At 45.7% G+C, this 14,973-nt stretch overlaps 1 protein-coding gene across 3 annotated transcripts in view; it reads left to right on the top strand.

Moving 5' to 3' along the window:
• ADGRL4 (adhesion G protein-coupled receptor L4) overlaps positions 1–14,973 on the top strand; it is a 190,076-nt gene that overhangs the window by 60,648 nt on the left and 114,455 nt on the right. For all 3 annotated transcript variants that reach the window (XM_056532609.1, XM_056532607.1, XM_056532608.1), the window contains one exon: positions 10,526–10,678. In XM_056532609.1, coding sequence (XP_056388584.1) covers positions 10,526–10,678 — 153 coding nt within the window. The remainder of the gene's footprint in view (positions 1–10,525; positions 10,679–14,973) is intronic.

Consider the following 14,973-nt stretch of genomic DNA (forward strand, 5'->3'; position numbering starts at 1 on the left):
GCGAATATGCGCATGTATTTTCGCAAATACGCATAAATTTGCGCATATGCGCAAAAAAAAGGCGAATATAACGCATATGCGAATTTCGTGAATATATGACCAATATTTGTCCATATATTCACGAAATATCGCAAATTCGAATAATAATAATCACTAAACATCAGCACATCTGTTCTTAAAGACAGAAAAAAATAACTTCTTCCCTTACAACCCTATAACCATTACACTGTCTATAATATCCTGGAGCCATGTCAGCGTGACTTTTGTCGGCACCTTTATAATAAGTGTGATGTCGGCCTTCGTTATATTCTGTTTGTTTGGCTTCCAATTAGATTTAATTAACACTGAGATTGTATCTAATAAAAAGAGCCATAAAAATAACAAATCAACAGGGTTAATAGGAGAGTCAGGGGCGGCGAGTAAAGTACCTGGCTACAAGTAGACATATGGAGATCATGTAGCATAGAAGTGTTACTGTAACTATGCACAAGTATGTGAGTGAATTGTATTTATTGTTCTAGGATTTTTTTTCCTTTTTTTTTTTTTTTTCTTTTCTCATCCTCATCTTTAAAGAGCTGTAACTTTATTATTTACTAGCTGAGTACCCGGCATTGCCCGGTTTTTCCTTACCAATCTTTGTTGGGGAGGAAAATCAACAAAGGAGGAAGCTTTTGACCTCATATCCCGTCCTCATATATTGTTGTCATATCCCGACCTTATATCCCGTCCTCATATCTAAACTTCATATCCCGTCTTCATATCCCGACCTCATATCCCGTCATCATATCTCGACCTCATGTGCCGTCCTCATATCTCGTCCTCCTATCTTGACCTCATATCCTGTCCTCCTATCTCGACCTCATATCCCGTCCTCATATCCCAACCTCATATCCCGACCTCATATCCCATCCTCATATCCCGTCATCATATCTCAACCTCATGTGCCGTCCTCATATCTCCTCCTCCTATCTTGACCTCATATCCTGTCCTCCTATCCCGACCTCCTATCCTTACCTCCTATCCCGTCCTCCTATCTCGACCTCATATCCCGTCCTCATATCCCAACCTCATATCCCGACTTCATATCCCATCCTCATATCTCGATCTCCTATTCCGACCTCCTATCCCTTCCTCATATTCCGTCCTCATATCTCAACCTCATATCCCATCCTCATAGCCTGTCTTCATATCCCAACCTCCTATCTCGACCTCATTTCCCGTCCTCGTATCTCGATCTCCTATCCCGTCCTCATATCCCGACCTCCTATCCTGTCCTCATATCCCATCCTCATATCCCGTCATCATATCCCGACCTAATATCCCGTCCTTATGTCCCATCCTCATATCCTGTCCTCAAGTGGGACTGATTTGTGATGAAGATATTGTAAGCTGGAAATAGAAGGGGGCTTGGCTTTGTGGGACTGAGCTTGATTTGCATGCCAGACCGATGCACAAAAAGGGTAGAGAATAGAAGGGGTGGGGCTTAAAATGTGGGCGTATCTTTGTGAGATGGGGTGTGACACATTCACCAGGAGATGCAGAGCGGAGCTTGTGGAGTAAGGTACTGGGAGTCCCATATACTTGCATGGGACTTGAAACAAAAACCCATCTTTTATATAAGGGTGTAGATAAGGGTTAATTTAACTATCATATATTTTTATTTGACATATAAGTAATATGTGTACCAGGTATTGAAATATCTCCAGCCGTACTGAAGTTATGTGGGAACATACATTTCCCATTGATTTGCATGGGACTTTAAACAAAAACCCCGACCCTCACAAATGGGGGTAGTTAAGGGTTAAATTAACTATCCTATATTTTAAGTGGACATATAAGTAACATGTGACCAAGTATTATCAAAATATCTCCAGCCGTTTGGAAGTTATGCAGTAACATATATTTCCCATAGACTTGTATGGGACTTTAAAAACCCAGACCCTGGCAAACCAAAACCCTCCATTTTACAAGAAAAACCTGAAAAGGGGGCGTGGTCATGGGATAAAGTGGGTGTGACACCTGCAAAAGGGGCGTGGTCCCGACAGTTTTGAAAAATCACAACATATTTACTATGGTTTCCACAGAAAATGTGGTGGATTTGAGCTGAGGAAAACCCGACAGATCAGAACAGTTGTAAAAAAAAGCAAAACATAGGGAAAAGTGCAAAATGCAGGGAAATTTTAGTAAATACCTTGGGAAAATACCAGTCGGAAATCAAAACCCACAAAGAAACCTACACTCCACTCTTAGTAAATAAACCCCATTGAGTTTTATATATATATATATATATATATATATATATATATATATATATATATATACAAGCTGAGTACCCGGCATTGCCCGGTTTTTCCTTCCTAATCCTTGTTGTGGAGGAAAATCAACAGAGAAAGCTTTTAACTTCATATCCTGTCCTCATATATTGTTGTCATATCTCATCCTCCTATCCCGTTCTCCTATCCCATCCTCCTATTCCGACCTCCTATCCCGTCCTCCTATGACGTCCTCCTATCCCGTCCTCCTATCCAGTCCTCCTATCCCGTCCTCCTATTCCGTCCTCCTATTCTGTCCTCCTATCTCGACCTCCTATCCTGTCCGCATATCCCGATCATATGTGACCCACGGGAGCTGTTCTGCTTCTCTTCCCCCCTCCCCCCCAATGAATTATCAGCCCAGCACTGTGCTGTCCCCCACATCGGGGAACTAATCATATGTCACCCGCAAGCGCCGCTCTCTTCATCATCCTGTGAGTTGCAGGCCGCTGGCGCTGGAACTCTATAATGTACTACATATTCCTTGTGCCCAGGCTACAAACATGAACAAAATAAACTTTAACTTACCTTCCTACGTTCCCCCGTTGCTCTGGTTATAGCCTCATGCTGGGGATGGGAACGTCACAGAGCCATCAGCCTATCACCGGCCGGCTCCTTACATGACAGTGTGCTCAGTCTATCACTGGTTGAGGTGGGACATCGCTGCGGCCGGTGATAGGCTGACGGCTCTATGACATTCCCATCCCCAGCGTGATGCCATTACCGGAGCAACGGGGGAACGTAGGAAGGTGAGCTAAAGTTTATTTTGTTTTTTTTTGCAGCCCGGGCACAGGAATATGTAGTACAGTACAGATATCCAGCGCCGGTGGCCTGCAACTCACAGGAGGACAAGGAGAGCGGTGCTTGCGGGTAACATGATTAGTTCCCCAATGTGGGGGACAGTGCAATGCTGGGCTGATAAACCAAGGGGGGGGGGGGGTTAGAGAAGCAGCGCCCACGGGTCACATGATGGGGGGGGGGATACCATTAAATACTGTGGGACCGCCATAACTTACAAAAATACCGTGATACACATTTTTGGTCATACCGCCCAGCTCTACATATAGGTCTTAGGACACATTACTACACTGACAGTAACGCTTTAACGTAAAAATTCCAATCTATTTTTGGGGAATGGGAACGTGGGTTGAGATGTCATGATCACGGCCTACAGCTCCGAGCATTCTGAACAAAATGTTCAGAACACTGGAGCACCGGAATACCCCTTTAATTATTTATTCATCTATTTTTGTTTATAACAAACCCAAAGTAATAAACCCAAAGCTCCCTATTTTGCCTACAGTATATAAGTTGTACCTAACCACATTTATTTTTTTTTTTTTGGGGGGGGGGGGGGGGGGGGATTGGAGTTTTATAATACAGAAGTCACTTCTTTGTTACAATAAGCTATTTTATTTTCCCCACATGCCGGCATAGCACATTTTAATTTATTGTTCCATTGTTTTAATCATCGTTCTGTTCGAATCCACAACATAATATGAGTATTGTAATTCTGCTATGACTTTAGAGAAATGTATATTACAGTCGCAGAAGTCATAAAATTCTGTTTTATGTCAAGAATTAATTTACAGATATTCCCCATCTACACAACTTCTGAGAAATTTGTGGCCATATGGTGACAGCATAAGTGACATATGGTCATTGTTATTTAGTTTTATTGCATTAAAATAATATAATTTAAAAGTTATTGGTGCATGTGAGCAAAACATATGTGCCACAATTAGCGACAGTACTCATTAAAGTACTTTTTATGTGACTTTTCGTGTCTGCGGAGATCTTCTCTTCCAGCTCTCTGTGTTTTGTGCTATTGAAATTGATTATCGTTTTATACAGAAAGGACATTCTTCCATATTAAGGAATGTGATGCAAAATGTGAGTGTCGTCCTTGCATGCTTAGCTTCTGCTTAGCAACTTTTATTAAAGGGGTGCTCTGGGGAAGTTAAGAAAAATAAAAAAGCCCCAAAGCCACCACAATACCTGTTCTGTGTTCATTGTAGTTATCCTTGTGATTTTGCCAGCTCCTGTGGCCTCTGTTGTCTCCAAAATATTATTTTTCCTTGGTTGCAGCCCAGACTACAACTCCCAGCAATCAGTGCGGCTGTGTGTAATGGCTGCCAGCCAATTGCTTTTACTATCAGGGTGTCCATGCTGTGTTGTTGTAAACACACTGTACATGTCTTTTCTTTCAAACTTTCCTTCCCCCCCAGCAATAAATCATGCTATGCTCTGAATGGCAGCAGTCAGTGATAAGATCTACAGCAGGAAAAGAGCAGTGTTATGTTCTGAGGAGACTAGGCTTCTCTGCCTGCAAGATCCTCACACAGGGAAGGGAGGGGGAGGTGTGGCTGTGAAGGCAAAAATCACATGGTGTCTGTCTTCCAGGATGGTGGGGGTTAGTCTCAGTGAGGGGTTTACACAAAGACAAGCAGGATCTGGATAAGAAGTCTTTCTCTCACTCTCTGCATGTAAGAGGGAAACTGGTCTATATGGCTAAAGAATGATATATAGACAAATAAACAGGTTGGTGAAAGGGAAAGGATGGGCTATGGGTTTAGTTCCCCGGAGTACACCTTTAAGTCAATGGTTTAGATAGGGTGGGTTCCAGGGGAGAGGGGGCAGCTAACAGACCATTCTTTATTGGTCAAGGTAAGTAGATTCAGAGCTAGAACTGAGTTCTCTGTCACCTGCCTTACATAATTGTAGACATTAAGCCCCTCCCAAGAGGAACAGAAAATGCTGGCATAGGTAAAAGGAAACCCACAAGGAGTCTGTTCTGTTCACATGGTGGACAGCTGCAGTTCAAGCTTTGTCCAAAGTTGACAGAAATCCCCCTACTTTAAATGGATTTGCTTGGGCCCCTGACAGTGTAGTGCCCTAATTGTGTCCCTAATGATGACTAAGATGGCAGCTAGTACATCTCCAGGTTCAGTTATCAGCTTTTCCATATTCCAGTATGGTTAATAGACTCAGATATGCCAACAAACAGAAGGTGAAAAGTTTTCTGCTCAGAAGTTGTGGAAAGATGAGTTTTTAACAACAGACATGAGAGTGGTAAGGTTAACTGCATGTCGAAGAGGAAAGGAAGCTGTCTCTCTAGTGCCCCTGCTAGTCAATTTCTGACCCCTTAGAGAATTGCTATAATTTCATAAAAAAATTGACAAGTCACAGAGACAGATCAAAACTATTAATTGGTCATGGTCTGCCCCAGTCTATCCGATTTTTAATCCCTATTGCCACAATACAATTATTGCTCAACACGTTTCCTTAACTTTGCCATATTCTTCAGGGGCTTAAAGGGGTACTCCACTGTAAAAAAAAAAATAATAATAATAATTAAATCAACTGGTGCCAGATAGTTAAACAGATTTGTAAATTATTTCTATTAAAAAATCTTAATCCTTCCAGTGTTATGATCCACAGGAAGTTCTTTTCTTTTTTAACTTACTTTCTGCCTGACCACAGTGCTCTCTGCTGACACCTCTGTCCATTTTAGGAACTGTGGTTAGGCAGAAATTTAAAAAGAAAAGGACTTCCTGTGAATCATACAGACCTGATAAGTGCTGGAAGGATTAAAATTTAAAAAAAAAAAGTAATGTACAAAATCTGTTTAACTTTCTGGCACCAGTTGATTTAAAAAAAAAATGTTTTCCAGTGGAGTACCCCTTTAATAGAAAGAAGTCAATGGATTTAGGAGGTTCAGAGTAAGGAGAGTCGATAAGTATATCAGTCTACTGAACATAATGGTAGATAAAAGTCCCTGAGGGCTATATACTTTCATGAATGGCCACATTAGCTGCTGCTAATGCTAGACTAGGCAAAGGTGCGTACAATGAATGTGGAAAAAAGTGACAGACTGACATAGAGAGAGTGGATGCCCTGCCTCAGAGGGCTTACAATCTACATTAAAGTGTACCTGTCACCAAAAAATTATAGTTTGACATGTCACAGACACAAGATGAAGAATCCAGCACTCCAATATCCCAAAAAGCTTTATATATTGTTTCAAATCCAACAGGGAGGCAAGGCTGGCAAGAAGTATTTTGGATGGTTACCTCTTATTCATAAGCATAAACCCACCCAAAATGTGTCAAGGTTCCCTGTATTATTTGTACTCCAAAAAATTAGGCCATAAGAAGAAATAAATTAGGGATCGTCCGATTATCGGTTTGAAAATGTATATAACCGTATATATTTTTGGGTGATTCATTATTATTTTGGAAGGGTATGCCTCCCAGTTTCCAATGGAGTGTGGTGGCCCAGTACAGGTGTTGTACCCCTGTACCCTAGCTGCCCTGTCAGGCAGCCTCCCTGCTCTGGGCCCCCTGCACCGGTTCCCCTTGTATCGTTATCTTTATGTGTATTGTTATTTGTATGTGTATTGTATATAAAAGTGTCATGTCTTTAAGAATCATTGATATGTGATTACCAAGTGTCATGTAATTGTAACCCAGTAAGGTATTAGTGACCATGTGACCTTAGGGTGACCTATGGGACCCATCCTAGTCCCCCCCCCCCCATAAAAGCCCTGGGAGGAGCTAGCACGCTCTCTAGATTTAAAGGGGTACTCCGGTGGTTAATTTTTTTGACTATATGGCATCTTCTTTGTAAGTTTAGTTTTTTTGCAATATACATGTGTTATATGTTTTGGCAGCAGGTGTGTGTTTACCTACCTGTTTGTTGGGCAGGAAGTTCTGTAGTTCAGAGGATTTTCTTTTACTGTCGTCCACCATGTTCTGAATCTTCTGAATCTCTTGTGGACAAGACGTCAGAGCTTTTTTTTTTTGCATGACAGGAATAAGCCACGCCCCCTCATCTCCCCCCTCCCAGAGTTCTGCATGAGAAGCCATAGTACAGTGGTCCCTCAACATACGATGGTAATCCGTTCCAAACGGACCATCGTTTGTTGAAACCATCGTATGTTGAGGGATCCGTGCAATGTAAAGTATAGGACAGTGGTCTACAACCTGCAGACCTCCAGATGTTGCAAAACTACAACACCCAGCATGCCCGGACAGCCAACGGCTGTCCGGGCATGCTGGGTGTTGTAGTTTTGCAACATCTGGAGGACCGCAGGTTGTAGACCACTATTAGAGAAAGTTGTACTCACCTGTCCCCGCCGCTCCGGACCGTCACCGGTCGTCACCGCTGCCCGGGATGTCGCCGTCTATCGCTATAGCTGCGTCCCTGGGGTGTCCCCGATGCTCCGGCAAGGCCTCTGCTTCTCCGGCATCAACGCTCTCCGTCGCCTCCATCATGTAGCTACGCACGCCGCTCCTATTGGATGATGGGACGGCGTGCGCAGCGACATGATGACGACGATGGAGAGTGCCGACGATGCAGGGGATCCCGAAGAGGATGCACCGGAGCCCCGAGGACAGGTAAGTGATCGTCAGCGGACCACACGGGGCACCGTAAACGGCTATCCGGTGGCAGTTGAAGCAGTCTGCGCTGCCGGATAACCGTTTATGCGATGGCCCCGACATACAAAAGCATCGTATGTTGATGCTGCCTCTGAGAGGCCATCGCATGTTGAAATTATCGTATGTCGGGGCCATCGTAGGTCCCCTCCCCCCCCCCCCCCCCCCCTGCTCTGCTCCAGAGGACGCAGGTCTGCACAGGAGAACGGAACACAGAAGATAAATGTGTTATCTGAAGGGAAGGATTACAAGGTGCACGGGCCGGGGATGTACAGACTGCAGGGGAAGAAATCTCATACTGGATCTCTATATGTGAAGGGGAGGGGGGGGGGAGCGGGACTCTTGAATGACACATGCTGGGAGTTGTAGTCCCTGTTATGTGTGTGTATGCTAGTGTTTCCAAACCAGTGTGCCTCCAGCTGTTGCAAAACTGCAACTTCCAGCATGCCCTGACAGACTTTGGGCATGCTGGTAGTTGTGCATTTGCAACAGCTGGAGGCACACTAGTTGGGAAACACTGTTCTAGCGTATTCAGCATACACATCATGTTACACCAGTGTTTCCCAACCAGTGTGCCTCCTGCTGTTGCAAAACTACAACTCCTAGCATGCCCAGAGGCTGTCAGGGCATGCTGGGAGTTGTAGTTTTGCAACACCTGGAGGCACCCTGGTTGGGAAACACTGGTGTATGCCCTATAGAGGTGTGGTGAACTACAACCCCCAGGAGACTACAGAGACAGCATGCTGGTGTTATACCACAGACTGAAGACTCCTGAATGACACATGCTGGGAGGTGTAGTCCCTTTTCTGTGTGTGAATGCCAGTGTATCCCAACCAGTGCTGATTATATTAGTGTGCTGTGTATAAGGGGGCTGACCCGGGAAAATAGTAGGATGAGTAAAGGGCGGAACAAACAAACAAAAAAAAAAGAAGCCGCCCCAAACCAGCAAGGCATGTGGCATGCTGGGATTTGTAGTTTTCAGCACAGCAAGAAACAGGAAATAGAAGCAAAGATAGGAAAACAAAGTGGGGGATAAAAAGACAACAAAGAACGGAAATAGAGTCGCCTAAATAACAAGAATAGAAATGAAACAAAACAAGCAGAGTAAGTCAAAAACGGAAAAAGACGTTGACCACCGGAGTACCCCTTTAAAGTTAAGTATTTGCTGAGGTCCAGTGCAGTCAAGTCCTAAGAGTGTGTCTGGAGTCCAGAGGAGGCCTCAAGTCAACCACGCAGCCTACAAGTCTACAAGTCCACAACCCCCAGGTCCCAGTCACTGCCTGGTAAGCAACAAATGGGGTATAGTTAGTCAACCTGTCTTCAGTCAGCGTGGCCTGAATCAAAATTATCCCAGTCCACTGCAAGTCCCAGTAAGCCCTAAGGTCTCTGAAGTCACTGGTCACCTCCGTGGGCCTGGCTAAGCTGTATAGACTATTCCACCTGTCTGACTCAGTAAAGCTACCATTGTTCCGTAACTTTGTGTCGGAGTCATTATTGCCCACCGTGACTAGACCAGGATCTAGCGGTATACCTTTGGGTGGTATTGAGGATAAAACACGCCCTGGCGTCACGAACACAAGGGTATTCCAGGAAAATACTTTTTTTTTTATATCAACTGGCTCCAGAAAGTTAAACAGATTTGTAAATTACTTCATGTAAATTAATTAAAAAAATCTTAATCTTTTCAATAATTATCAGCTGCTGAAATTGAGTTGTTGTTTTCTGTCTGGCAAAAGTGCTCTCTGCTGACATCTCTGCTTGTCTCGGGAACTGCACAGAGTAGAAGAGGTTTGCTATGGGGATTTGCTTCTAAACTGGGCGGTTCCAGAGACACGTGTCATCAGAGAGCACTTAGACAGAAAAGAACAACTCAACTTCAGCAGCTTATAAGTACTGAAAGGATTAAGATTTTTTTAATAGAAGTCATTTACAAATCTGTTTAACTTTATGGAACCAGTTGATATATTAAAAAAAAAAGTTTTTTTTTCCTGTATAACCCCTTTAATGCCATCTGCCCCTACGGCAATTCCATCTGCCTTCATCACACCCTCTACCACATAAGACTTTTATGGACTATTGGATTCTTCTGCATCCCATATTGGACCCCGCACCTGTGGTTTGTCCGAGCAGCTCCAGCAGATCCTCTTGTGTTGTCCTTCATGTGTGATTGTCTGATGTCTAAGAGACATGTCAAAAGTTTTTATTTGGCTGAGACCACCACCGATCAGTAGAGCGTGCCCTCTTTGGCTCTCAGCGATATTTGTCTCAATGCCCATAGACTTAGGCAAAGATCGCTGAAAACTAGGGAGTAAAATGTGCTACCTCACACTTATCCCTGCTCGTTCCCCAGATCTGTGGGGGTCTCAACACTGAGACCCCAAATGATAAAAAAACATTTCACTTGCCTCTGCGACATGTAAAAAAAATGTGGCAGGTACACTTTTACTATTTACTCCATACAGGTTTCCAGCAATCACAATGGGGGAGATTTATCAAAACCTGTCCAGAGGAAAAGTTGCCCAGTTGCCCATAGAAACCAATCAGATCGCTTCTTTCATTTTTAACAAGGCCTCTGCAAGATGAAAGTAGTAATCTGATTGGTTGCTATTAGCAACTGGGCCACTTTTCCTTTGTACAGGTTTTGATAAATCTCCCCCAATATGTCTCTAATAGAACAAAAATAATTTTCATGTTTTGCATAAAATTAAAAAAAAGTTTAAAATGTATTAAAAACAGAGGCATAAATTTATTTATTTCTTTATTTATTTTATTTAGATGACAACGAATGTCAAAATGCCACCTACATCTGTGGAGATCACGCGAACTGCACCAACACCAGGGGCAGCTACTTCTGTATGTGTGCGCCAGGCTATACTTCCAGCAGCGGTGCGGAGAGATTTATGACCAATGATGGAACGTTCTGCCGGGGTAAGCGGCCATGTATTTTTTATAAGTCTCCTACACATTTGTCCTTCCTAATCCATATTCCAGCTGATCAATTATTCATCTTAATTAATACTATTATTAATATTATCCAATTCAATTTTATGGCCCAACCCAGGGAACAAATGGGTACGGGGGGAACGATCCATCACGTCGCACAAGACTTGTATTGTGATAGTCTGGATACATTGATATTCCGAGCAGCTTCTTTATGGGTCTTTTGTAAATCCGCTGCTTTTTTGCATCAATGTTGCAGCAGGCTTACACATGAAACACGTTAGTGAGTGACACCATTTTATATTGCTAGAGGTTTTTTAATATTTTACAATGGAGGCCTTTGATGTGTGAATTTCCAGCACATCTGGAGGACAGATGGTATTCTTATTACATGATATGTTATATTTTGCTAATGCATTAAGATCTGCTCCTCCGAGTGCTGGCACGTCAATTCAATATTAACAATTTTCGTATCAAGAGAAAAAGACCAACCTTCATATTTTATAAAACCAAGAACGTAATAAATAATTGAACAGTAATGGAAGATTTCTGCGGCCCAAATCCCCCAGCCGTCAGATTATTATCTGATTGGTAATTTTTTTTTATTTTTTATTTAATTATTTTTTTTTTTTTTATGGTTGTGAAACCAAATATTGAATAGGAATTTTAATAGAAATAATTCAGGCTACAGATGTAGCAGAGCCAACTTTCGCAACTCAACGTTGTTATTCACTCGCATATTGCCATCACTTTCTTTAGCTCTGCGTAATGTGAGACATTAAAAGTACAAATACTAACAAAGCAAGACAACTATCACGAAATGTAACACGGAATAGAGGACTATTTATATAAAGGGTTATTTAGGATTAAAAAATATGTAGTTACTTTCTTCCATAAACAGCGCCACGCCTGTGCTCAAGTGTGGTATTACTACTCAGCTATCTTTGGCGGCTTCATGGACAACGAATAAAGTAGTGGTTGTTACAGTTGCGCTCCGGCTGGACTCGCCGGCCGTGAGCGCTCTCTGTTCCTGTTGCCGGCGGGGATGTGATTTGCATTGCGGGACGCCCCCGCATGCAAATCTCAGCCCATCGCTCACCTTCCTGTGTCCTTGCTCCCTGATGTCCCTGCAGCTCCAGCATGTGTGCTTCTGGCCCCTAGAGTGCGCCCGCGCTGGAGCTCTGTTACTCAAAGGGCCAATACCCAATTAGTTTAAGCACCTGCATTTGTCCCCAGGTCAATAAGTATCTGCTCCTCCCTGGGCCAGATCTTTGTTGTCTGTCCTTGTTCCTGAGTCCTAGTCCTTGTTGTTAGGATTCGGCAGGCTGGAGGTGGATCCTCTGTGTCAGGGAGGGATTGGCGTGGACCGTGCCGGCAGACCGGTTCTAAGTTGCTACTGGTTTTCACCAGAGCCCGCCGCAAAGCGGGATGGACTTGCAGCGGCGGTAGCAACCAGGTCGTATCCACCGGCAACGGCTCAACCTCTCTGACTGCTGAGATAGGCGCGGTACAAAGGAGTAGACAAGAGCAGAGTCGGACGAAGCAGAAGGTCAGGGCAGGCATCAAGGATCGTAGTCAGGGGCAACGGCAGGAGGTCTGGAACACAGGCTAGGAACACACAAGGAAACGCTTTCACTAGGCACTAAGGCAACAAGATCCGGCAAGGAAGTGCAGGGGAAGTGAGGTTATATGGACAGGGGGCAGGTGGAAGCTAATCAGACTGATTGGGCCAGGCACCAATCATTGGTGCACTGGCCCTTTAAATCTTAGAGAGCTGGCGCGCGCGCGCCCTAAGGTGTGGAGCCGCGCGCGCCAGGACGTGACAGCCGGGGACCGGGACAGGTGAGTGACTTGGGATGCGATTTGCTAGCGGGCGCGTCCCGCTATGCGAATCGCATCCCCGCCGGCAGAGTCAGTGCAGCGCTCCCGGTCAGCGGGTCTGACCGGGGCGCTGCAGAGAGAGGAACGCCGCGAGCGCTCCGGGGAGGAGCAGGGACCCGGAGCGCTCGGCGTAACAGTACCCCCCCCCCCCCCTTGGGTCTCCCCCTCTTTTTGGAACCTGAAAATTCTTTAATCGAGAAGACATCTGAGGACCCGGAGACAGGAGGAGTTCTTCTTTTTTTGTCGGCGTGCTTCTTCATCCGGGATGAGGCCTGTATGAGGGATTTTTGAGTCTCTTTCCAGACGGTGGAGAAGTCCCGGGAAACCTCATCAACAGCGGGCAAACCAGAAGGCGTGGGAGTGGGGAGGGGGGGAAGAGGGTGAAGCTTGGCACGGGGCAGAGTGTTACCAGGATGGGGGCTAAGAGGAGGAGACACAGCATAGTCCTGATAGGCCTTGGGGAGACCAGGTAAAGGAGGGGACACTGAGGTTTGATTGACGGAACTGGGAGCAGACGTGAGGCATTTTTTGTGGCAAGAAGCACCCCAGCTCTTGATCTCCCCGGTGGTCCAGTCAAGGGTAGGAGAGTGGCGTTGGAGCCATGGCAGACCGAGGAGAACTTCAGAGGTGCAGTTGGGGAAAACAAAAAGTTCAATTTTTTCGAGATGCAGTTCAATGCTCATGAGCAGGGGTTCTGTGCGGTAACGCACAGTGCAGTCCAGATATAATTTTTTATCTCTGCGGCGAGTCCTCTCTTCATGGGTCAGGCGAGACCGATCCACTTGCATAGCCTCCTCGGCGGGAGGCACAGGGGTAGGTTGCAAAGGATACTGTGAGAGAGGTGCCCAGAGCGGTGTGGCCCATGGCAGGGCCTACCCAGACAGGAGACCACGGCAGAGTCTAGAGTCCCCAACAAATTTGTCCGGCAGGGACAAGTGAAGGTTAGGAGCGGCCGCTCGCTGCGGAGGAGGTGCAGGAGCCGGCGGAGGAGATGGTTGTTGCTGTATCATGGTGGTCAAGAGCGACAGCTGGTGATCTGGTTGGGCGATCAGTAGGGATTGCTGGGCGATCAGCGTGGAAAAGTCAGGGAGAATTGACAGTGGCACCTCAGCGGAATCCATGGCCGGATCTACTGTTAGGATTCGGCAGGCTGGAGGTGGATCCTCTGTGTCAGAGAGGGATTGGCGTGGACCGTGCCGGCGGACCGGTTCTAAGTTGCTACTGGTTTTCACCAGAGCCCGCCGCAAAGCGGGATGGACTTGCAGCGGCGGTAGCAACCAGGTCGTATGCTGAGTCCTGAGCTGAGATAGGCGCGGTACAAAGGAGTAGACAAGAGCAGAGTCGGACGAAGCAGAAGGTCAGGGCAGGCAGCAAGGATCGTAGTCAGGGGCAACGGCAGGAGGTCTGGAACACAGGCTAGGAACACACAAGGAAACGCTTTCACTAGGCACTAAGGCAACAAGATCCGGCAAGGAAGTGCAGGGGAAGTGAGGTTATATGGACAGGGGGCAGGTGGAAGCTAATCAGACTGATTGGGCCAGGCACCAATCATTGGTGCACTGGCCCTTTAAATCCTAGAGAGCTGGCGCGCGCGCGCGCCCTAAGGAGCGGAGCCGCGCACACCAGGACGTGACAGCCGGGGACCGGGACAGGTGAGTGACTTGGGATGCGATTCGCGAGCGGGCGCGTCCCGCTATGCAAATCGCATCCCCGCCGGCAGAGTCAGTGCGGCTCTGACCGGGGCGCTGCAGAGAGAGGAACGCCGGTGAAAAAATTTTTTCTTTTAAATCAACTGGTGGCAGAAAGTTAAACAGATTTGTAAATTACTTCTATTAAAAAATCTTAATCCTTCCTGTACTTATTAGCTGCTGAATACTACAGAGGAAATTCTTTTCTTTTTGATGACATCACGAGCACAGTTCCCTCTTATTGACGTTATTATAATAATAATGCTTTATTTATTGTTGTCCTTTGTGGGATTTGAACCCAAGTCCCCAGTTCTGCAAGGCAGCCGTGCTAACCACTGAGCCACCATGCTGCCCTAAAAAATACATTTGCTATGCACGGTTGCTAAAATGGACAGAGATGTCAGCAGAGAGCACTGTGCTCGTGATGTCATCAGTGTTTCAAAAAGAAAGGAATTTCCTCTGTAGCATTCAGCAGCTAATAAGTACTGGAAGGATTAAGATTTTTTAACCCCTTAAGGACGCAGGACGTACTCAAACGTCCCCTTTTCCGAGTCCTTAAGGACTCAGGACGTTTGAGTACGTCCTGTCAAATCCCGGCCCCCCGCCGCTAGCCGGAGGGGAGCCGGTGCCCGATGCCTGCTGAAATCGTTCAGCAGGCATCGGGGCATATCGCCCAGGGGGGTCATTATGCCCCCCCATGTCGGCGATGGCCGC

The sequence above is a fragment of the Hyla sarda genome, chromosome 7, assembly GCF_029499605.1.
Source record: "Hyla sarda isolate aHylSar1 chromosome 7, aHylSar1.hap1, whole genome shotgun sequence".
NCBI lineage: Eukaryota > Metazoa > Chordata > Amphibia > Anura > Hylidae > Hyla > Hyla sarda.